General features: G+C 42.7%; 1 protein-coding gene across 1 annotated transcript; it reads right to left on the reverse strand.

Annotated features, from left to right (window-relative positions):
• Nucleotides 1-463: 463 nt before the first annotated feature.
• DCP2 (decapping mRNA 2) lies at nucleotides 464-22068 on the reverse strand. The gene is made up of 11 exons (XM_056848225.1): nucleotides 21959-22068; nucleotides 17071-17222; nucleotides 14624-14751; nucleotides 14172-14270; nucleotides 12779-12931; nucleotides 11995-12107; nucleotides 11767-11874; nucleotides 8952-9084; nucleotides 8565-8666; nucleotides 1851-1902; nucleotides 464-863 (listed from the first exon to the last, which is right to left on the reverse strand). Exons 1-11 carry the CDS (start codon nucleotides 22009-22011, stop codon nucleotides 706-708), a joined length of 1251 nt encoding a protein of 416 aa, XP_056704203.1. The 5' UTR covers nucleotides 22012-22068; the 3' UTR covers nucleotides 464-705.
• Nucleotides 22069-25090: the final 3022 nt, after the last annotated feature.

The following is a 25090-nucleotide window of genomic DNA, read 5'->3' on the forward strand; positions in this document are numbered from 1 at the left end:
TTAAGAGAGAAAAAGAACAATACGAGCACATGGAAAGCAAACTGGCCAGGCCTGATACCACTGCCATATCCCAATAAAACTCAAAAGTTGGTTAAGACCGGAATCCAGCACTTTGTGATATTATTACAATTTAAAATGACATGCTGATAAAAAAGAGTTCCATTACAGTGCAACAAAGAACAAAAGGAGAGTCTAGCTACAAAAAAGCCAGAATAATTATTCTGAAAAACAAAACACAAGTTTGTCTTTAGCTTGCAAGATTCACAAAAGGGCTACATAAATTCATATATTCAACCCCTGGTGTCCACAGAAATTTCATTTGCGTTGCCAACCTGTTGTGAAATCTGAGAAACTTACGAGCAACTGTACTTCAGAGCAATGTAAATGCCTATGTTAGTAATGCTAAAATACTCCTTACACTCTAAAAACACACAGCAATTTAAACATATGGGGGGAAATGCCCTGTAATGCATAGTTGAGAACTAGCACATGAACCATTGGAAAGAATTTCTGTAGGTAAAAGCTGTACTGCATTTAATGTGCAACACCATATGATGCCTCTTCCATACTGCATGACAACAAAGCCTCCTGGCCCATCACTAGGTCCCTGCATTGCTTAAAAACCTGAGAAAGGATCACGGCTGGATCTAGGAAACCCACTCAACTGCACCCAAGCGGTTGCCTGTTCTGATGCCTGCTCATTTTTCAGAGGTCAAAACTCTTCATGATAGCATCGTGGTCAAACTTGAAGCCCAGAAAAGCTCGTGAGGAAAAACTGAACTTGCAATGGCCGTTGCATGACATCGACGGTCCATGGTCTAGCAGTTGGTCTTCACTGGCACAATACATGTCATAGGCAGCTTCTGCATTAGAAAGATGAACAAACCTTCAGCAGTGGTAACAAAAGGTCAAAATGATGGAAAGCCCCACAAATGAGATGAACACATGAAATACCAAAGAATGCCTCCTCTTAACTGCCACAATGATCAAAGCCAAAAGGTCACAGCAGGCTCTTTACGTGAGGTTGCAGCACCTGTTTTTACAAGATTTTTTGTCTTCTACAGGGCAAATTCTCAGGGAATTCACCGTTCCCAACTATTTGACACCCCCCGCCCCAACTAGAGAAGCAAGCGGAACTCAAAAGACTTTCCAGGGAGGTCCAATATCCCTGACCTTTGATCCTGACATGTCTCTATGGTCCAGGCTTGATGGTAATCCCATTTGTAAAAGCCATTCCCATTTTGTATATAGATTTATAGCCAAAATGGGATGTAGGTTCAATATATGACCTAACAGACCACAGCAAAATATAACTGTTGCAAAATGTGGCATCTACTTCTGTAGTCCAGCATACTTCTGATATTCTTTCATTTTTCAAGTACTTGGCTCTCATAACTACAGCACAAATCTGAACATCTGGGCAAAATCTAGATATTATAGATCTAAGGGATGGTCTTTAGCATTCAGGAAGGTTTGCCTCTCCCACCCTCAAATCTTGAAATAGTATTATTGCGCCGCTGAGGCCCTTCTGTATCTTTATCCAGTGATTCCAGTACTAACATTTTGTGATCGAACCATGTCCCTGAATGACAAAGTCAAGTGCCATGATTCTTAGTGGGATCCTATGATTCCCTAGGGGCACATGGGAGCCTCTTCTCCCCACTTGCAATGGCTTCTGACAGCCAGCAGAGAAGACTGGCTTTGATACTGATCACCTCTCCTGAAGATAAAATCCTAAATTTCTCCCTCAAGCTTTTAAGAAAGTGCCACACAGTAAGAACATAACCTTTCACCTCAGTAGTTTTTTTAAACAATGGCATACGCAAATGAAGAAATATGGTTACACTTGCCTGTTTCGAAGTTATCTTGGAGCCTTCTTGGATGCAACTTCTTTTCACATTTCTAATTAAGAAGATGAGCATATGTTACATTGCCCCATTACAAATATATTAAAAATAATGTGTACAACCCAATCAAAAACACTCAAAGCGAGTCACATTCATTCAAATGACACCATTAACCGTGCCTTCAAAACTTGCCCATTTAAATCAACAGGTCTTAACCGGTACTTAACTTTATCGTGCACTAGCTTCACTCCCATACTTGTGAAGCTAGGGAGAAGAAACTGGAAAACTACTGTGCCAGAATAGCAAATTGATAGAACAATTCAAGGTGCAGGCTGCTTTCTAAACAGGTCTTCTCCATTCTGAGACAGAACGCTGCACTTCTACAAGACTGCCTAAGCCTAACCCCCACAAACATAACCAGCACAGACACATGCTCACTGTCATTTCTCCCTCCTACAGGTTCTTCTCTTACTGCTGAATCCACCCCCCATAAGTTACTCTTAACACTTCTTCGTCTTTCTCCCGTACCAGCTTGATGCACAATCCCTTTGCAATGACATCACTTTGTAAAGGATCTCCATATTTCATACGGTAGTTCCTGCTTCTCACATCCTCTCCAACAACTCTCCAACTTAGATTCTACAGAATGTTACCTTCTCCACATTTCTCCGTCACTTCTCCCTTCGGTTTCCCCCCTCCCTTTTCCCATCATCAGCTACCTCCCTCTATTTCATCCAACCCATGATCTCTTTAGATCCTTTCAGTGGCAGAGATTGTTGCTTCCTCTAGACTCTGTCCACTTTTCCTATCAGATCATCCCAAGCTTTTGCCTGTGGCTGGGAAAGCCAATAATAAAACTCTGTCTTGTGCGCCTTCTTGAATCGCATTCGAATAGTTGGAAGTACACAACATGAACTACAACTGACAGAAAACAACATATCAAGAGAAATGAGGCAACAGAACCTCCATTACGTAAACCAGTGATTCTTAATGAGATCCAGCTACAAATCTTGAGGTACATTCAGAATTTAGAGGCAAATGGGATTACAGGCAACCCCTTCTCCACATCCGTGTTGGCTTCTACCAGCCAGAAGATTTTATACTGTGCTCCTTGCCCTGAGAGTAAAATCTCCTATTCTTCCCCCGGGCCCTTAGAAAGGATGCCACACAAAGAGAATTCAAAGCTACCGTTAAGGAGATGGCTGTTAGACATACATTCATTGAGGGCCATGCCTAAGACCTGTGTATCACATATATTCTAAATGTACCTATATGAAATTTTCTTGTCTAAAAAGCAGCTTTTATATCCTATTCTTTATTTGTGACAGGTTGTATTTTATGATAATATTGCATACTTGGTGCGTGGTACTGTTAGTAACTCATAAGAACAACTGTTAATTTTAAGCATTCCTGACCAAGTTAAAAAAATGCTCATCTTTTTCCTACCAAATCCAGCCAAAAGCTGAAGCAGGAGAGCCCTAAAGTGGGCATTCAGCACCTATACCGGTGTACCACTGACCCACAGCCTAAGCTGATCTTGCCAATTACCCACATCTGTATTTTAATAGCCAAGTCTGGGGATACTTAAATCAGGTGACTGGAGCCGTGAAGACTGGCAACCTAGAACCCCTAGAAGGAGAGAAGGAAGCAGTTAAAGGGGAGGGGCTTTCAGGAAAGGGAAAGAGAAAATAGTGGGTGAGGGGAAATGAGATGTCTCCCATGAGTCCTTGCAGTTTCCCACTTGTTTAAGCTACAAGTCACAGGTCAAAGCACAGTCAAAAAGACTGGCCTAATTTTTGTGGTTGGAGGATCATAGAATCATAGAGTTGGAAGGGACCACCAGGATCATCTAGTCCAACCCCCTGCACAATGCAGGAAACTCACAACAACCTCCCCTCTACACCCCCAGTGACCCCCACTCCATGTCCAGAAGATGGCCAAGATGCCCTCCCTCTCATCATCTAAGGTTATAGAATCAGCATTGCTGACAGATGGCTATCCAACCTCTTCTTGAAAACCTCCAGAGAAGGAGCGCTCACTACCTCCCAAGGAAGCCTGTTCCACTGAGGAACTACTCTAACGGTTAGAAAATTCTTCCTAATGTCTAGATGGAAACTCTTTTAATTTAATTTCAACCCATTGGTTCTGGTCCGATCTTCTGGGGCAACAGAAAACAACTAGACTTCCGCTAGGGATGCAGAACTGAGTGCCACGTCTCTTGGGGGCTCCCAAGAGAACCAAGATTTGTTCAAATCTGGGGTGTAATCCTGCACCCCTACCCGATCCTAAACAGTGGATTGGGAAACAGGATTTCTCCTGCTGCCCACGAAGTACGGTTTGACCCCCAGTTTTGCCGAGAGAGCCATTGTGCGACTCTTGGAATCCTGGATGAGGTCCCGTCTGGCTTGAGGGGGAACCATTGCCGTGAACATCTCTTTGGATTAGGCTCAGCTCTCCCCTATCTATTACCATCTAAGCAACGACATTTAAGCAAGAATACCTACTCTTCTAAAATCTGAGTAAGTAACAAGAACTCTTTTGTTTTACCTGGAATTGAAAGCTTTGAAGGAGTGGAAAAAATATCTATAGAATCAGAATCTTCCCATCTGAGATTTGGCTGACTCTTTGACATTTAAAAACATTCGATAAGCCGACAGGATCTTAATCAAATTGATCGGTGGATAGACACAACAATCGGGACTATTTGAATGACGGTATAGCCACCAATCAGAAATCCTGAAGTGCAAGGAGGAGGGACGAGCAGATTCCTCCCTATTTCCAGGAGGAGGCTTTTCTGAGTAAACAAATTCCTTTGCCACGTCTTACCCGGAAGTATCAGCTATCGTCTGCCATCATGAGAACACTACGGGATTTGAGACCGGATGTGTGGCATTGTGTAACTGGCAAATACTTCCCCAGTCCCTAGGCAAAAGGAAGGAGGCAGACGTGCAACTTTTTACTCTACCCCCCGCAACATCATTCTACAGCTCAACATATTCCTGTCTGGATTTTACAAATTAAATTTCAATTAACCACCAGAAGTGGCAACCATGGAAAGTGAGATTAAATACATGGATAGTCTCTTCTCTCTGACAAACAACACCTATGAACTTGCTATTCGGAAATTGGATGAAATTCTGGGAGATCTTAAGGACATTAAAGTCCGGATTATGACAATGAGATCTGAGATGAGAGAAGGAAGCTCCCCAAATGATAAACCATTAAATGAAGAATTAAACACTGCAAAGGAGATGGAGAGCTACGAAGGATTTCCAAAGGATATATACCGGCAAGAAGAAACCGAATCAACCCGACTGATAACTATGGAGATGAATGTAAGCGACTTGGATTTTTGGTTGTATGTACTACCTGAGGAACTTTTCAAAGTTAACTAGGAGAACTTAAAAGGGCAAACAGCTGGAAACACCGGGATTTTTCTCTTCGCCTAGAGGATGGAAGAAAATCTGTTGCAGATTCACTATTTTACATCAATTTTCACAGAGGGAACTACATTAATAACTTCCATTGATGCCCTTCATCGTTTAAAGCTTCTGGAAAAGAGAGGAAGATGCTGGAAATTTAAGATGAAGAGACTGGGTCAAAGGGCTTAGTTTTTTTGGGATTTAACTAAAAAGGTCTGATTAAACGGTTTGGCTTTGATAAAAACAGAATAATTAATGACATTAACATAATTGACAGTCATTAGATATGTGGGAGAAACGGAGAAATTAGAATATTCATTTCTAAAGGAGGTTAAAAATGTTACATATTATCTAATCCATTTTTATTTTTATATATCTGTTCTTTTTTCCTTTCTGTTTTTTCTTTTTTCTCCTCTTTATTTTAAAATAGGTAAATGAAATAGTAAATGTTTATAAATGTTTGTAATATTAGGATTAGAATCTTTAAAAAGATAACAAATAAATGATAAGATTGAGGGAGGTGTAGGGGAAGTTTTTATATTTTATTTTTTATTATCTATATATGTATGTATTTTCAACAATTATTAATTAGAATCTATACTCTGATGTTTACTTATATTGATTGTTGAATACTCTGTTTGATCACTATAGAAAAATAATAAAAATTTTATTAAAAAAACAAAACAGAAAACAACTCAGCACCCTCCTCTATATGACAGCCCTTCAAGTACTTGAAGATGGTGATCATATCCCCTCCCAGCCTTCTCCTCTTCAGGCTAAACCAGCGTGGTGTAGTGGATAAGAACGGTGGTTTGGAGCGGTGGAGTCTGATCTGGAGAACCGGGTTTATTTCCCCACTCCTCCACATGAGCGGCGGAGGATAATCTGGTGAACTGGATTTGTTTCCCCACTCCTACACACGAAGCCAGCTGGGTGACCTTGGGCAAGTCACTCTCTCTCAGTCTCACCTACCTCAAAGGATGTCTGTTGTGGGGAGGGGAAGGGAAGGTGATTGTAAGCCGGTTTGAGTCTCCCTTAAGTGGTAGAGAAAGTCAGCATATTAAAAAAACCAACAACTAAACATACCTAGCCCCTTCAACCTTTCCTCATAGGACTTGGTCTTGAGACCCCTCACCATCTTTGTTGCCCTCTTCTGGATACGTTCCAGCTTGTCTACATCCTTCTTAAATTGTGGTGCCCAAAACTGAACACAATACTCTAGGCGAGTTTAACCAGAGCAGAGTAAAGCGATACCAGCACTTCACCTGATCTGGACGCTATACTTCTGTTGATACAGCCCAGGATACCATTTGCCTTTTTAGCTACCGCATCATACTGCTGACTCATGTTCAGTGTTTGGTCTACTAAGACCCCAAGATCCTTTTCGCACACACTACTGCTGAGACAAGTCTCCCCCATCCTATAATTATGCCTTTGATTTTTCCTACCTAGATGCAGAACTTTGCATTTATCTCTGCTGAAATGCATTTTACTGGTTTTAGCCCAAGTCTCCAGCCTGTCAAGATCATCCTGTATCATGGCTCTGTCTTCTACCGTATTTGCTACCCCTCCCAATTTAGTATCATCTGCAAATTTAATAAGTATCCCCTCTATTCCTTCATCCAAATCATTTATAAAGATATTCAACAACACAGGGCCCCAGACAGATCCCTGAGGCACTCCACTAGTCACTCCTCTCCAAGTGGAAGAGGAACCATTAACAAGCACTGTTTGGGTGCGATCTGTCAACCAATTACAGATCCACTTAACAGTAACAGGATCTAAACCACATTTTCCCAATTTGTCAACAAGAATATTATGGGGAACCTTATCAAAAGCCTTACTGAAATGAAGATAAACTATGTCTACAGCATTCCCCCGATCCAGCAAGGTAGTAACTTTCTCAAAAAAGGAGGTAAGATTAGTCTGGCATGACTTGTTCTTGAGAAACCCATGCTGGCTCTTAGTAATCAGATCTATCTTTTCTAAATGCTGAACAACTGACTGCTTGATGATTTGTTCAAAAACTTTTCCTGGTATAGACGTCAAGCTGATGGGTCGGTAGTTACCCAGATCCTCCTTTTCCCCTTCTTGAAGATTGGGACATTTGTCCGCCTCCAGTCTTCTGGCACCTCACCTGTTCTCCAAGAATTCTCAAAAATAACGGACAGAGGCTCAGAAATTACATCTGCAAGTTCTTTAAGTACCTTTGGATACAATTCATCTGGCCCTGAGAACTTTGTTTCATTTAAAGAAACCAGGTGTTTGTGAACGACCCCAATGCCAATCCTAGGCTGCAACTCCTTCCCTCATCATGTATTCTGTTTATGGATATACTATAGTTGGCACACCAGCCAGCTAGCCAGTCAAATATTGTTAACTGGCTAACATTGGACCACAGCCAAATGCAAGAATGCAGTCCTGCAGCTGGCAACTTTCTTTCCTTCCTATCCAACCTCTACATCATTGGAGGCCCTCCTTCAGATTCCCCTGCCACCTGAGGCGAGGGGGATGGCAACCTGGGAAATTACCTTGGTTGTGGCACCAAAATTATGGAATTCCCTCTCCAGGAACATTAATATTTTCCCTTCTATTATTGATTTCCACCAGCAGGTGACCTTTTTTTGGTGTTATTTGGTGCTCTCTCACTGACTCCCATCGATTTTTTTCCTCATGTTCATGTGTTTGTTTATATGTTCTAATTATTTTTACATATTTATATGTGTTTTTAATCTTTTTTAATATCCTTATTATTCACCACCTTACTTTAGAGACTAAGTTGGGTGGAAAGGCAGCTTGAAAATGTTTAAAATAAATATTTCATTATGATGTCATCTGTGAGCCGGGTCAGCAGTGAGAACTCCTTGCCCTTATGCCTAAGGCAAACCTACCAAATTGCAAAACTTCACCTACAGGGCTTGCTGTAACTAGGCATCTCCAAACAGACTTGCTTTTCAGTAGCTGCTATTACCATACATTGATAAAAGTTAAAGGGAAGCACTCACATTTACAAAACCCTTATCACTGTCAAAAGCTTTTACAATGGTTTCTGAAGTTAACTGCACTGCTTTACAATACCAATTACTTTTTAAATTAGAATGTATTATATACCTGTTGCTGGAAATACCTATTAACAGTTCTAAATAATGTGTTCAGAATATTTTGATAATTACACGACAATATTTGATTAGTCAAATGCATAACCTTCGGCCATCAACTGCTCAAAGTATCACTACAGTGTTCTTCTCAGCATTCAAGATGCTTTACAATTCTCACTTTCCATTGTGTATCTTACCAAAGTTTGATTCTGTTTAGTTGGCTGACTATGGACACCATTTGCTCTCTTCTTTTGGTTAGGAGTGTCTTGATATTGCTTTCTACCATTGCCTCGTATGCTCTGGACATACCACAACGTAAGGAAAAAAAAGAGAACACAACAATTAAAAGGTCCAAAGTTGTATTCTGCAAGGTTAAGTAGACCACTGAATAACTATTTTGCACATAAGAAATAGATTCAGGTAAATAATTCTCCAGTGAATATGTTCAGCCTATCAGAAACCTCTTCCCTGTTTAACTATTATAAACTTGAGGTTCAAGAAATTAAAATGTCTTAATCTACCTAGGAACCTCTGAGGCTCAAAGAATTTTAGCTAATCTAAAGAATTTAGTAAAATAAACTTACCTTTAGTTTTAAAGTTTCAGGCATTTCAAAATGATTGTTGTATGGCTTTTGTTGCTGCAACTGTCTATGCTTTGCCCACTGATCTCCTGAAGGACCATCTGCTAGAGTTTGCTGGCTATAATGAAGCTTTGATCTAATCCATCAAAAAAGCATCTTGTTCAGAAAAACTCAGATGATGAACATTAGGAACATGAAAAACTATAACGCAAACAGCTTACAGAAGACAGCAAGTTATACATTCCTGTAACAAGTACCCATAGCACTACAAAATGGTGAACATGGTTACAGTTGTTGACTACAGAATTGTCAGTCTAATTATCTTTCTTGCTTTATAATGGCATAAAGTGATCTAGGCAATGCCAGAGACAAAGATTAGCTACCTTGGCAGCAGTCAATCAAGACTGCACCCCTTCCCTGCTAGAACTTTTAGTTAATCTTGCCATTTTCAGTGATTTAAAGTTTTTGTTTTAAAGAAGAGGCCAACCAAGGGGCATCATGCAGTTAACACTGCTGCAGTTCAATACACAGGGTTTTTGTCAGCTTTTACAAAAATATCCAGCTTCATGCAGTATGGCATAGTCTGGAACAGACTAGCTAATTTAGTTGACATGAATCATTTTAGAACACCTTTTTGTTTCTTTTAATGTTTATTATATTCTGTGTTCATTGGGCTACCACATATATATCAGCCACTCTCCATGCAATACCTGGAATGTATAATTTCCTTCCCCTCTCTCTCTCTCTCTCTCTCTCTCTCTCTAAAAAGGACTACCGTATATACCCGTGTATAAGCCAACCCGCGTATAAGCCGAGGTGCCTAATTTCTCCCCAAAAATGGGGAAAAATTAGGCACCCGTGTATAAGCCGAGGGTCGGCTTATAACCCCTCCCCCCCCCCCGCAGACTTACCTTCTGGGCTCCTGGCGGTGGGAAGCGGCGGATCTGGCGGGGGTGGCCTTCCTGCAGCTGCAGGAGCCCCCCCCCCCAGGCCGCTCCTGGCGGCGAGAAGTGGTGCGGCCCGGCGGGGGCGGCGGAGCGCCCTCCCCGCGGCCGCAGAGGGCCTCTAGAGGCCTCTCCCGGCCGGGAGAAGATGGCGGGGGCGGCCGAGCGCCCTCCTTGCGGCCGCAGAGGGCCTCTAGAGGCCTCTTTCGGCCGGGAGAAGGCGGCGGGGGCGGCCGAGCGCCCTCCCCGTGGCCGCAGGGAGGCTCTGGAAGCCTCTCCCGGCCAGGAGAAGGCGGCGGGGGCGGCCGAGCGCCCTCCCCGCGGCCGCAGAGGGCCTCTAGAGGCCTCTCCCGGCTGGGAGAAGGCGGCGGGGGCGGCCGAGCGCCCTCCCCGCGGCCGCAGGGAGGCTTTGAAGGCCCCTCCCGGCCGGGAGAAGGAGGCGGGGGCGGCCGAGCGCCCTCCCCGCGGCCGCAGGGAGAGTCTGGAAGCCTCTCCCGGCCGGGAGAAGGCGGCGGGGGCGGCCGAGCGCCCTCCCCGCGGCCGCAGAGGGCCTCTAGAGGCCTCTCCCAGCCGGTAGAAGGCGGCGGGGGCGGCCGAGCGCCTTCCCCGCGGCCGCAGGGAGGCTTTGAAGGCCCCTCCCGGCTGGGAGAAGGCGGCGGGGGCGGCCGAACGCCCTCCCCGCGGCCGCAGGGAGGCTCTGGAAGCCTCTCCCGACCGGGAGAAGGCGGCGGGGGCGGCTGAGCGCCCTCCCCGCGGCCGCAGAGGGCCTCTAGAGGCCTCTCCCGGCCGGGAGAAGGCGGCGGGGGCGGCCGAGCGCCCTCCCCACGGCCGCAGGGAGGCTTTGAAGGCCCCTCCCGGCCGGGAGAAGGTGGCGGGGGCGGCCGAGCGCCCTCCCCGCGGCCGCAGGGAGGCTCTGGAAGCCTCTCCCGGCAGAGAAAAGATGGCGGCGGTAAGTTCCCCCCTCCCTCCTCCCTCCCCCTCTACCGTATTGACCCGCGTATAAGCCGAGGCCGGCTTTTTCAGCCCTTTTTTTGGGCTGAAAAACTCGGCTTATACGCGAGTATATACGGTAAGTGGCTTATGGGAAATCAGGTGCCTCATGCTTTATTTACATATTATATTGCACTTATAGGGAGGGTGAGGGGGGTAGAACAGAAATATACCGGCCCGTTGCCCCCCAGTGTGCACAATTACAGCTGCCATTTCTCAAGTGATGGAAATAGACCCAAGTAGTTGTCTCAGACAGGGCAATGTGGTCTGCACTGTACACATATTTTTCCAATACAGAGCTATAATCACTTGCATGTAAGCCACACTTTTATTAAGCTAGACTGTGTGTGTTAAGATTTGAACCCCAGAAACAAAAGAACCCAGCAAATCAAAATAGTGTCACAGAACATTAAGACTCACTTGCCACACAGTACAATTGCCAAATTTGCACCTACAGCCACATAGGAACATCTGAAGCTATTTAAAGTCATACACATTTTAATAATACTTTTACATATTTTTACACATGCACACACACTTGAACATGGGTGCTCAGTAATTGTACTGCACTGCAGGAGAACAGCCTTATGGTTCCATTACATTATTATGACACAGTTGGGCTCCCAAAAGCCTCTATGTTCCTTTTGGGGATGTTTCAGTTTACCAGACATTTATTGAGCTTATTGCGACTGCTGTTTTATCACCTGGAAATAAGAAAGGCTTTGAGGGATTTATGGCTATCTTGGCTCACTCCCACTGCTACCTTGCCAGATAAACAGTTATTTATATTTTTCAATATTTACAGTAAGGAATCCATTTTCTACCACTACCCACCAAACATCATAAAGTTATCAGCAGGTGTCACAATCTTTCTCGCTTGTTACCTCATTTTTTCTGTGCTTGGTTTAGGTGGCGTGCTACCAGTGGATGAGAATCCGTTGTCACTATCGGAGGAATCTCCAAAGCGCCGAGCCAGCCAATCTCTTAACGGTCTGTGAAGAAATCAAGAGTTCTACCAGCCAAAACAAACTTCTTTTAAGTAGGGTTTAGCATAAAATGATTACCTAAAGACAGAAATGAAGGATTGAGTTTTTATTTCCTTCTATACATACCTGATGAAGGGAATAGCCATAAAAAACTTGTTAGGTGCCAAACCCAGCTTGGACTTTGGGGTCATATCATTCCTATGGCAAGGCAGTTTGTCAATTGAGAACCATTCAATGTTCTGAAACACAGAAAAGAGCTTTCTTGATTTGTATCCAGAGGACAGAAAAGAATTACCATTTTTTTGTATGTTACAGAGCCAACTATACATGGAAACTTCAAGACAGGCACCACTTCCCAGAAAGGGTATTTGAAATGAACTCCCATTCCTTCACCATCTCCTTGCAAATCTACACTGACCATAATTTCCATCCTCACTCATGCTCTTTACCGACTATTTGCAACTGTGTGTTATCTATGAAGACATGTTTTATGCCTACAGACATTCAATTTGTAGGGCTTTAAAAAACTAAGATTAACCAGGAAAAAAGAGATAAAACAGATCATAAAAGGACTGTGTCCTTAATGGAAAAGAAACAGAATACATTGTAGTGCTTCCATATAAGTCTAATGAATTCATAGCAATGTAATGTTAGCACTCTACACAGAAGCAGATCACACCTACAAATGCCAGAGAGGAAATACTGTTGTTATTCCTTGTACTATTTATAGTGTAATCCTACGCAAAATAACTCCAGTGTAAACTCGTTTATTTCAGTGGATTTAGACTGGAGTAATTCTTCACAGGATAGCACTGTTAGCCACTGGATAAATATTGTACAGTTCATTAACCTTTTTGAGTGTTTGAGAATTCAATCAGAGCCTACAAAAACATGAAAAGTGATTATTTACCCGAATTTCTCTTCTTGTTTTAGGATTAAATTTTGTGTCCTTTGGAATACCTGGAATGATGTACAAACGTGCCAGCTGATCATTGATTCTTAGTTCAATATAATCATCTTTATTGATATAGTCTTTTATATCAAAACCAGTTTCTTCAAACACCTGAAAGTATACAGGTCAAATTTTAAAACTGGCACACATATTTTAATGTTATAAAAATTGTTCTCTCATATCCGAATTTAAAGATATAAGAAATCTGGCTAATACTTTACAGAGGCGTTCTCCCCTAGAGGTTTAAAGATATAATAGTGGGGTTTACCCAACATCCATAGACCTTACAGAACAGGACTTTACCACATCTTCCCCCTGCTGCAGTCCATTAAGCCCACCTGAAATACTGTTTTTGAGGGTCTGCTGACCCCTCAAACAGCAACAGCACGAAGTACAAGTTTCTAGTGGGAAAAAGGAGTCAACAGAAATTGCTGCTCCATCTTCTAAAGACCTAAGACCCATTAAGTTTCAAAGCTACATGGCTAGATACATGCCAATGTTTCTAGATCTACAAGAGAAAAGACAGGATATACCGAAGCAGCAAAGCATCGCAAAACTACCCCAAAATATTCAACCATACATCTGTAGTAGCCCAAGAAGGTAGAAAGTCAAGTTCTATATACGGTATTAGGCAGTCTAAGCAAAATAGATGAATGTATTGTATATAATTTTTCACATTCAATTAAACAGTTGAATGTTACATTGGTTTGGCTCTTTATTCTGTATTTTTCTCCCTTTGATATGGTGAATAAATGGCAAATATACATATAGATAGGCTGCAGAAATCTGGTTTTTAATGGCCAAGACATTTCCCAGCCATGCACATAAGTAACAAAGAATGTTTAGTCATGGAAGGAATTATTACGTTTCATCAATCATCTGTCACCCTGCAGTACAGAAAGTCTAAAACCCTACATCCATGTTTATGTGTTTGTGATTTATACTAGAGTGTAGCTACATGGTGGTGGAAAGTGCCATCAAGCTACAGCCAACTTTGTAGGGTTTTCAAGGCAAGGGATGTTCAAAGGTGGTTTGCCATTATCTGCCTCTGCATAGCGACCCTAGACTTCCTTGGTAGTCTCCCATCCAAATACTAACCAGGGCTAACCATGCTTAGCTTCCGAAAACTGACAACGTTGGGCTATCTACATTAGGATATAGCTATGTACCAATAACACAGTCATTCGTGCATTAAAACCTGCACAATGTAGGAAACCACAAATACTGAACACACTTCAAACCCTTTTATTTATTTCAAAAGTTATTTACATGGTGTCATCTCTGAGACTGAGCCTCGTCAACCATGGTTTCACTCACAGTATTTGAACCCATATACAACCCACTCAGTCACCTCTCTAGCAGCACAGTCATGTGGCGCCTCTTCTTTATTCACTTTTCCTTTTGGAAATCCCCAGCCAGACTTTGCTAAGTAACCCTGAACCAGGAGCACCTGCAAAATTTACATAATTGCTTAGACACAATTAAGTGTTCATGAAGAGGAACAGTTAACCAAGTAGACACACCAGCAACATTGCTAATATTTAACATTAACACTTGTCAGATACAGAAATACCAGCTTGAACATGGTCAGAAATATACACCAAGATGCTTCTCTATAATGGGGAAAAGGGTCTCAATAAAACACAAGAGACATTATGCGGCTATGAACCAAGCATTTATACTACAAGACATTAAAAAGTCATTGAAGCAGGCTCATTTGAATGGGCTTTAAAAGTTAATATCTAATTAACTGTTAACTCTTTTAGGGTACAAAGAAATCATTCAGGAGAGTAGTCCACTTACATTTTCAAGTGTCTCATCAAGAATAATTGCACCATATGTCGGCACACCCATTTTATATTCTTTCCATTCATCTAAAACTTTCTGCACATCTTCACCTTGAGGCAGTAAAAAAGGGCAATGATTGAAAAGTACAGGCAGTCAAGGAAATTCATGGCATGAGGACATAACACCATCTCCATTAACATTTTACAACCACATTTCTACCAAGTCTTTTCCTTCTTTACGTGTACTGCCTGCAGCAAAAATATCATTTAGCTGTAGATGCTGCATGGTGGCGGTGGAAAGTGCTGTCACCGCTGATTTAGAGTGACCCCATAGAGTTATCAAGTCAAGAGGGGTTCAGAGGTGGTTTACCATTGCCTACCTCTGTGTCATGACCCTGGGCTTCCCCGAAGGTCCCAAATACTAACCAGGGATGACTCCGGTTAGCTTCCAAGATCTGATGAGATTGGGCTAGCCTGGGCCACCCAGGTCAGAGCAAATGCTGCTTAACAGAGGTTTAATGTTCATATGGCCTCCTGTGTGGTAACCAGATTGTTCTGCTGCAGCAAACACAAAAGAATCAATCAAGTCTTGTGCACATTAAAGACCAGCACATATATTATACCACATAAGATTTCATGGGCTTGAGCACCCAGATGCGTGCAGTGAATTCTTAGTAAGAAAAAAGAAAAATAATGAATGGGTTATAAGAACTGGTTAAATACACTTACGGAGTCAGTTATCAACACTTGAGGTTAGCGAAGAAAATTTCACAAATCTTTCTGTGATGGTCTCAGAATTACTCCAGAAACTCAGGTTCTATTATTTTTAATTCTGCCATCCACTTGGGAGTTAGGATTTTTTGGATAAATTGTCTATTTGTCTTGATTTAATCTTTAAATATCTGTTATTTTAATATTTTAAACTAGTTTCATTTCCTATTCTGTAGTTCACTTCAACAATTTTGTGGCTGAAAAAGTATATAATTATTGCAATTATACTTATACCTGTCTTGTGAAGCGATGCTAGAGCATGACACAACTTACGCATGCATACAGAAGCAAGCAGACTTTCCTCTCCACTTATGATAGAGAAGCTTACACTGCAGATGCTATGCAGTTAGGCTGGCCAGTGGCCTGGAGAAAAAAAATGTCCTCCCTCTTTAATAGAGGCTTAATGGGATGTTATTTACCTCCATACCATAAGAAACTTCAGACATCAATTTCCACACATTAAGGGATAGAGCATTTCTCCAGGACTGTTGGTAACCCCAATTAAGTTCTCAGTTCCTACAAACACAAGTAGAAATGTGAGGTGTCTTGTGGAAGACATATAAAGCCACAGAAGGCATAAAAAACATACTTCTAACAATACTGTGTCAAATTGTCCCAGGCAGAAACTACTGTGGCTTAAAAGCAAGTCCTGATTAACCTAGTCATATCCAGAGTGGATAAATATCAATTTTAAAAAAATGAATTTTTAAAATTTTAAATTGGATTTTTAAATTTAAATCAGATTTTGTTAAATAAAATACTTTTTGAGGAAAAATATATCTATATATCTAAAGTCAGTTTTCTATCATCTAAAGGTTATTCATCATGAAATAGAGATTAATTTTTAATTATGTCGCATGAGCCTGTATATGCATGCAATGTTCACATTGCTTGGTAAATAAATTCAGTTAACCCATTCACAATGTCATGCTCTTCCAGAGGTTTCTGTAAGATTATTTTGGGCAATTTTTAAATCTAGAATATATTATCACAGGTGCTTGGTTTTGAAGTTCTCAAAACTGAATTTGTGCCTGCAGATATAACATGCCTCTTCTTCACCACACAAAATGCTATAAAATATACAGAGCTGAGAAAAAGACCTTAATCCCATTGTTCCTTTGCAAATCTGTGTACATAGAAACAGCCCCTTTGCAAATCTGTGTACACAGAAACAGCCCCTTATCTCTTAAGTGCTAAATTTCAAGAAGTTCAATCAATAGAAGATGGTTTGGAGTGGAATAGATCTGCACAAGGAGCTAAGTGTGAGGTGAGGGGGTGGGGGAAGCAATAAAAATTAAAGTGAAACCTTTTGAGCAGAATACTCCACAAGTCTTGGGATAGAATCTTTGAGTTGGAAGGGATCACCAGGGTCATCTGGTCAACCCCCCTGCACAATGCAGGAAATTCACAACTACCTCTCCCATACACACACACTTTGTGTGTATAGCCTGAGGTTTATCATATTGTTCTCTCCCTGGAGGAGAAAACCTGTAATGGCAGAAGGCCGTAAAAGAGTGTAGAAAACCAAGATTTAAATACTGATTTAAATCATCATTTAAATCAAATCCACCCTAGTCATTATCATAGGCCAAATGTTACACAGCTAGATCTCAAGAACACAGAAGTTTCACAATTGATGTCTCTATATAAATCTGATCCACAACAAAAAACATATCAACACAGAAAGGATATCAGCTTTAGCGAAATCTCTTATCCCACACTGAGGTAATCCTGGTGTGTTCTGCATGTAGAAATCCAAATAAAACCAATGGGCAAGTTCAACCTGAAAACATACTCTGATAGCATTGTCTCGTTCCTCACTGGGAATGTGCAAAATAAAGCGGCTGATGGAGAAAAAAAAGATTATTGTCAAGAACTAGCCATTTACAAGTCCACTGAACACATGCACATAAGGTTTTCAATTTACATATTTAGAAACAGCTAACCTCCAATTACCACTGTGACATTATTAATGAAGAGTATCATGGCCCTGTAAACTCTAACAAATGTACTGTGGAGTAAGTTTTCATAAGTCAGTGCTCACTTTGACAAAAGAGAATGAACAGTGTATGAAAGCCTCGAGATAATTACTTTCTGTAGTGAGCTAACTTCTTCCAGTGCCTATGGAGTCTGACAGTATCAGATCTGCATATTAACTCCATCTCAACAGCTTCTTCCTAGAGTCCTTTTGAAGGGCTTCTGAAAAAGTACAGTAACCTTTAAGTCTGGTATTGAATATCCAAAGAAGCTGAAATGTTCACCCACTGGGTGTTAACATTTTAGCATCTGATCTGCATGTCCCCTTTTCTCCTTTCTGGAACATGAGATTATTAAAGGTAGTCCTTGTGCAAGAACCAGGTCATTACTGACCCATGGGGTGACATCATATCACGATGTTTACTAGGCAGACTATGGTTACGGGGTGGTTTGCCATTGCCTTCTCCAGTCGTCTACACTTTACCCCCAGCAAGCTTGGTATTCATGTTACTGACCTTGGAAGGATGGAAGGCTGAGTCAACCTTGAGCCAGCTACCTGAAAACAACTTCCATCGGGATCAAACTCAGATCGAGAGCACAGATTTGACTGCAATACTGCAGCTTACTACTCTGCACCACGGGGTTCCTTATGAGATCATTAGATTTCTTAAAATTAATCGAAATGAATGCATAGCATGTAGTAATATAACCCTAACTAATTTTCAAATCTTCAGCTCTACTGCTATCAACACTGCACAGAGCAAGAAAATCTGCCTCAAGGCAAGAGCTAATACTTGCTTTTCCAGCAAGATCTGAAGCCATTTCCTCAGAAATGATCAACAACCCTCAAGAGAGGGATACAAGGGACTACAAATGCCAAGTTCCAAATGCAGCAGCGTACAAGACACTGTATTAATTCTCAGGGCTTCTGTGTAGGTAAAAAAACTAAAAGCAAATAAATACAAAAAGTAATTACAGATATGGATATTTATAGAGGAACATTTCTCCCAAGATCATTCCTATTAAATGTTTTGAAAGATGTTCTTGTTTTGAATGAAGTTATTTACACAATACTCCAAGAATGTATCTGTGATTTTAAAAGTAGGTATCTGCAAAGGGGGGGGGGGGGCGCAGGTGCGAGGAAAGAACTACAAAGCTGAGGCACGGCAGCCAAAGGGATTTATTCCTCCACCTCTCTCCCATTTTATAAACCCCCCAACGAATATTAATTTTTATTCTCATCATGAATCTTTCACCTCCCCTTCACAAAGCTCCTTTGTAGGAAACTGAGGTCCAAGGATAATACACTATTATGTACCATGCATCCTCAGATCATCTCCTTTCACTTATGATCTTTTCAGCATTTAATGAAAGCTCTTTTCATGTAATTTTTGTAAGCATGCTTTTGAAGGAAAGGAACAAGAGCAAAGAGATCCAGGATCCTCCTTATGGGTGCATGCAGTCAGATACTGCCATCCGGAAAAAATTGCCCAATATTTTGGGGACAGAATTGACAATATCTTATACTACTCCTGCCCCCCCCCCAATGCAATTCCCCATTCAATATTATTTCTCCAGATAATAATGCAGTCAGGAATCCTGACAGGGAGGCAGGACCGGCCTGGGAGGAAGAAGCTGGTTAGTGGCATCTTAGCCCTCTAAACTTTAAAGGGCCATTATTTTCAATGGGAAGACCTGGCCTCCAAATTCTGACCTATCAACACTGAAAATAATGTCCCTTTAAAGTTTAAAGGGGAGATATACCACTAACCAGCTTGGGGTGGGGTGGTTCTCTGAATAATGGGCAGTAGACATGAGCTCTGGAGTCTCATGGCCAGATCTACTGCCCATTATTTCCTATGTGTAAAAGATCTGGCCACCAGAGCCTGGGGATCAGGCCTAATGCCTAGAGGAAAGTGCTCAACGTTAGACTTGTAAGCCTGCCCCAAATTCAATCTTCAGGCTGTTTACAGCCCTGCTGGAAGCTTTCAGGTTACATGCCAGCCCCTTTAAGGAGCTGCTGGCAGAGCCTGTTCCACAGAATGGCCAGAGAATGGGTAGTGAGCCACAGCTGTGGCTGAGTGCTTCTTGGACCGCTACAAGGGCCCTTCTGCCCTCTTCCCCACATTTTAATACCTCATGGGAAGGTCAGGAAGGGCATGATGACCGTTTTAACTAAATATGGGAAGTACTGTTCCGATACTTCCAAAATGACTTTCTGGAACAATAACAATACCCACAATATTTAACTAAAACAATAACTGTGCCTTTACTGATTCAGAGCTAAAATGATAGTGCCCACCCTTGGTCTTCCCCTAGGTGGCTCCTCGTATGGATCAGCAAGAAGGAAGTTCTATTTTTATGTAAGATACAGAACCTTACCTACCTTTCACCTCACTCAGGTACATATGCAAAAATGGCATTGATCTTGGCATCTTAGGTCACTGCTTCCTGGTTTCTGACCAGTTGCCACTTCTGCATTTCCTATACCAAATAACTTTCATTGTCTATCTTGCATGTTCAAGCCCTGACCAGGCCATTGGGAGAGATCCAGCACTAACATGCCTTGTAGAAATATCCCTACATTATGAACCAGTTAGCCCAATCAGCCACAACAGAAATTAATAACTGGAACATTCCTTTTGTCTCCTTAAAAAAACACACACACTAATAGAAATAAGGACTAAGAATTTTAATGCTTATGGTGTGTTTATATGCAGAACATTTAGCTGGTGGTCATAGAAGCAGAGTACAGAATAGAACAAATTATAATTTTGGCATTCATCATGGGGATGCACTTGCTTTGTTAAGGTGTTCAAAATGACAGAATCCATATTATACACGGTATACACAAGTGCTATCTGTCTTAGCCAGTCAGAAGGTTGGATCCAGTGCTCTGTCAGCACACAGAGAGCCAATTTTTATCATGCTCCCCGTCTAACCTTGGAAAGTTGATTCCAGCGTGGACTAATAGCCAGGCAGGTTGAGGAGGGCTGCAATGAGGAGGAAGGGAGAAAACATCACCCACTCCTACACACGAAGCCAGCTGGGTGACCTTGGGAAAGTTACAGCTCTGTTCGAGCTCTCTCAGCCTCACCTACCTCACAAGGTGTCTTTTGCGGGGAGGGGAAGGTGATTGTAAGCCAGGTTGAGTCTCCCTTAAGTGGTAGAGAAAGTCAGCATATAAAAACCAACTCTTCTTCTTCTACAAATATTTCAAGGCCAAAACAAGGGGACTGTGATCAACTGAATTAGCAACAACCTTGCCTTGACAGGAGACCCCGTTTGTTTTCAACAGGAAAAGTATTGCAGAAAAGCCAACATGCACACAGTTCAGCATTGTTCTTCAAGAAAGAGAGTTAGGACTGTATGATGCACCTCAGAGGATTGTATTTGTAAAAAGGTTTGGAAAGCAACTAACAAGAGCGGACATTCCAGAGTCAGGTACCATGAAACAAAAGGAGGCTTCTGCTACTGAACCTCCTTAGCTGAATTTGGGCAAGTAAACATTAGCGTGATTACAGAAAAGAACCATTGTGGAAAGGTAAGCAGACAACTGCCTCTTCTCCTGCCTGTTTTGTTTTTCTGCCCACTGTGTTGTGTTGTATAGGTCCATGCATGAAGTCAAAAAGAACACTGTTGAGTTCCGTTAGCAAAAGTTTATACAATTTAAAATATTGTCGAAGGCTTTCACGGTCAGAGTTCATTGGTTCTTGTAGGTTATCCGGGCTGTGTAACCGTGGTCTTGGAATTTTCTTTCCTGACGTTTCGCCAGCAGCTGTGGCAGGCATCTTCAGAGGAGTAACACTTCAGAGGAGAGACACTGTCCTTCAGTGTTACTCCTCTGAAGATGCCTGCCACAGCTGCTGGCGAAACGTCAGGAAAGAAAATTCCAAGACCACGGTTACACAGCCCGGATAACCTACAAGAATTTATACAATTTAATTTTAGATGGAAGAGGGAGAGGGGGAAGTCTTTTTTTAAAAACTAAATTATGATATTATTTGTTTTTCTTTTTATTATAACCATCATATTGTTTCTGTTGATATGTGACATGAAGAAAAATTAAAAAAAACTTGTTATAAAAAAAAAGAATACCGTTGCTGCTTGATTTACAGCGATTTTCAGAAGGATACAACCACATAACATATCTGGGAGCAAAACACAAGTCGAGGCGCATATTGGCGTGGCCTTAACGTTTTCACTTGCGTTTTCACGCGGTTCTGCTCTGCTGACAGGGCGCCCCGAGTCTGTTTTTCCCTGCATTGGCGTGCAATGAAGTTCTGGTCCTTCCGTCCCCAGAGAGAGGGAGCCTCGTCCCCCCAAGCCTCAGAGAGACAGACTTATAATACAGCGTGTTCTGCTGCCTCACAAGAGCTGCGCAGAAAGGACGGGTCCCTTCCCCCAAAACGCTTACAGTAGAAACGACGCGCGCGCGCGCTCCTTCGGGCGGCATTTAAAAACAACACGGAAGCATAACGTGGTTTCGCCCCCCGCCCCCCCCCGGGAACATTTGTTTCAAACGGAGCCTGGACGCGCGTCGTCCTTCCGCCCAGAGCGGCGCCTGACGGGTGGCTGCGGCTCCCCCGGCGGGCGGCGCTACCTGCACAGGTCGTCCAGGACGCTGCTGGGAATCTCGGCCTTCTTGGTCTCCATGGGGAAGCAGCGGCGCTCATCCCGACGCAGCGGGGCCCGAAGTAGCGCGCGAGAGGGCCCGGCCGGGGGAGGGGAGAGCGCAAGCCGCCCGGAGCAGGACGGCGAGGAAAAGGCGGGGCGGCCCGGGAGGGGGGGAGGAAGGAAGGCAGACGGAGCCAATCGGCTACGCCGTTCTTCGAAGAGGCGGGAAAGAAGGCTCTCGCAGCCAATAATGAGGACGGGCGTCAGGAGCAAGTAGCCAATCGGCTATTGGCTACCAATGACGACCGATCGAGGCAGCCAGTTGGGGAGCGGCGAGGTTGGTGGTAGCCTCTTAGAGCCTAACGAAACGAAACAAACATCGAAACCTAATTGGGGGCGGGGGGGGGGTGAGGGGTCCGAGGCCTCGTTTCTCAATGGAGTGGTGCCGGGGCTGAGAATCGCCTCGAGCATCTCGCGGCCTGGACGTCTCCATCTCTGTGTTGGGACTTGTGTGGGCCGTAGCCGTCGTTGCTCAGAAAAGTGCTCTCTACACACGCTCTGGAAACGGGTTTAGTGAGGCTGCAGCGGTGACTTCCTCAAGGCCGGACGGCCTGCTTCTAGGCCCAGATCCCTCAGAATCGACAGCCGCTTTGCTCAGTCTTAATCTGTTGGTGTGAGTGAGTTTTGGGCAGCTTTAATTCGCACAAGGTTGGGTTTGTGGACGCCCTGGTCCATCTGTGAGGTCTACTCCATGACCAGAGATTTTTCTATTCTTTCAGAGCTTCCCGTTAGAGCTGCTAACCTGGAGGAAAAAATGCCCTACCCCTTGAACATGCTTAATGGGATGTTATTCACCTGCTTGTTTACTTCCATGCTATGAAAGCTTCAACTGCCAATTTCCACACGTTAAGCCTCTGTTTAAAGGAGCAATATGTTTTTCCAGGTTGTCAGCAACACTAGCTTACAATGCCATGTCACTCAAACAGTCATACAAAGTGTGCCTGCTAGCCAGGTGCGGCATTATTAAATGACTCCGTAGAGAAAACCCCACCCTGCAACTTAAAGAGACCAGCATTTTTAGAAATACTCGTAATTGTGGTTTGCTCCATTCATGCCTTGCAGTTAAATGCTTTGCACTGTCACTTGTGGGAACCAGTCATTCCACCCTTCACTACATGGGCACATAATTCCATGGTTCATTTCCAGGTGTTCAAATATAATACCTTCAAGAGCTGTAAATGAAAATGGATAAATGCTAAAAAAAAAAAAATCTCACAACAGTCATGCTTTACTCATTAGGTGGTATATACAACACTATAGGGTCAAAAGGCCATAACTATTAGTGAGACCACATGTTACTGACAGTAAAGAAGTTGTAAATAATACAGCTACAAAATTGGTTCTGTTTAGTGAGATATCTCCTTCCTGGATTACAAGCTGAATTCACCTTGTATCTTAACTTTGCATTTAAAAAAAAAAATCAGGACTTCAAATGTGCCTTGGACTGGTTTAAATTGTTCCTCATGGATTGGATTCAAAGGGTTGCCACTGGAGATGAACTATCTCCAGGGTGGGAGTTGTCTTGCAGAATTCCACAGGGCACAGTTTTATACCTCCCATGTTATTCAAGCTCTAAAGCTTTTAGAAGAAATCCTTGGTAGCCTTAGCATGGATGTCATAATTATGCAGATGACACTCAGCTCTATATCTCTCCAAATTCCCTTATGATGTGGTAGAGGTCTTGAGTCATTGCCTGTCTAGCTGGGATCTTGTAGGATGTTGTTTTCCCACTTCCGATGGCGTTCAACTGACCCTTGCTGACAGGGTTAAAAGCCTGTGGGTTATACTGGATCCAGCATTGCTGCTGCAGAAACAAATTAATGCAGCTACCCACAAAAAAAAACACTTTTTTCCACCACTGTGTAGCATGCAAGATGGTTCCCTATCTTGGCACAGCCAATCTGGCCACCTGGATCCATGCCCCGGTAACATTGAGACTAAACTGCTATAATGCACTCTACATAGGTCTCCCCTCGAAGTCAACTCAGACTCCACTTGGTACAGAACACTGCAGCTCTGCAAATTATTGGGAGCTAGGCAGAACATGCATATTATTTGCATTCTGCAGCCACTCCATTGACTGCCCATCAGTTGCCAGGCTCAATTCAAGATATTGGCTATCATATATGAAGCCCATCATGGCCTTGGTCCCTCATATCTCCAGAACCCCCTCTCTGCCTATGCTCTGGCACAACAGCTTCACTTATCTGAGCAGGGCCTTTGCAGGGCAAAATTAACAATTGCCTATACTCATGCATTCTCTTATGTGGCCCCTGCCTTATGGAATGGCCTATCTGAAGAGGTCAGGAAAGCCCCCACTCCTGGCTTTCCACAAACCACAAAACTGAATTATCCAGGGTTTTTACACAGGTAATGGGGCTGTGCTATAAGGAAATGTTGGTCAAGGAATTGGGACTGTACATATGAAATAATTTCTATGACATTTTTAGCCACCAGAGGGTGCCTTGGGCTCTTGTTAATATGCAGGTGATCTTGCAGCGTTAATCACAAACCTTCCATGGTAACAAGACTGGAATGATTATTAGAAGACAGCCAAATTCCGTATGGAACAAGGATTCTGTTTGTTTAATAAAGGGAACTTGCCGTTTCTGTCATTTACAGTTACCAGAAAAGATGCTGCTGCTGAAATCCTGTTTTATAAAATTATTAAAAATACAAGGAATCCATATCATCCTAAGCCATGACCCTACATTTTAAAGTCTGTGAAATTCTTCTCTTATCCAGTGTCCATATTCAGTGCTCAATGTAAAGAAAATCATAAAGTACGTTCAAGAGATTTTTATAAACTGGTTCAGGAATCTATTATAGTCTTGTATGCATCAGGAATTCCTCTGCCAATGTGCCACACCTTTTTTGCTTTTTTATTAAATCTATTTTCATCATCCCAAAGGGAGAGTCTAGACTTCAAGCAAGGCCTAATGATTAGGGTTGCCAACCTCCAGATACTAGTTGGAGATCTCCTGCTATTACAACTGAGCTCCAGCCGATAGAGATCAGTTCACCTGGAGAAAATGGCTGCTTTGGCAATTGGACTCTA

The sequence above is a fragment of the Euleptes europaea genome, chromosome 4 (genome assembly GCF_029931775.1).
Source record: "Euleptes europaea isolate rEulEur1 chromosome 4, rEulEur1.hap1, whole genome shotgun sequence".
NCBI lineage: Eukaryota > Metazoa > Chordata > Lepidosauria > Squamata > Sphaerodactylidae > Euleptes > Euleptes europaea.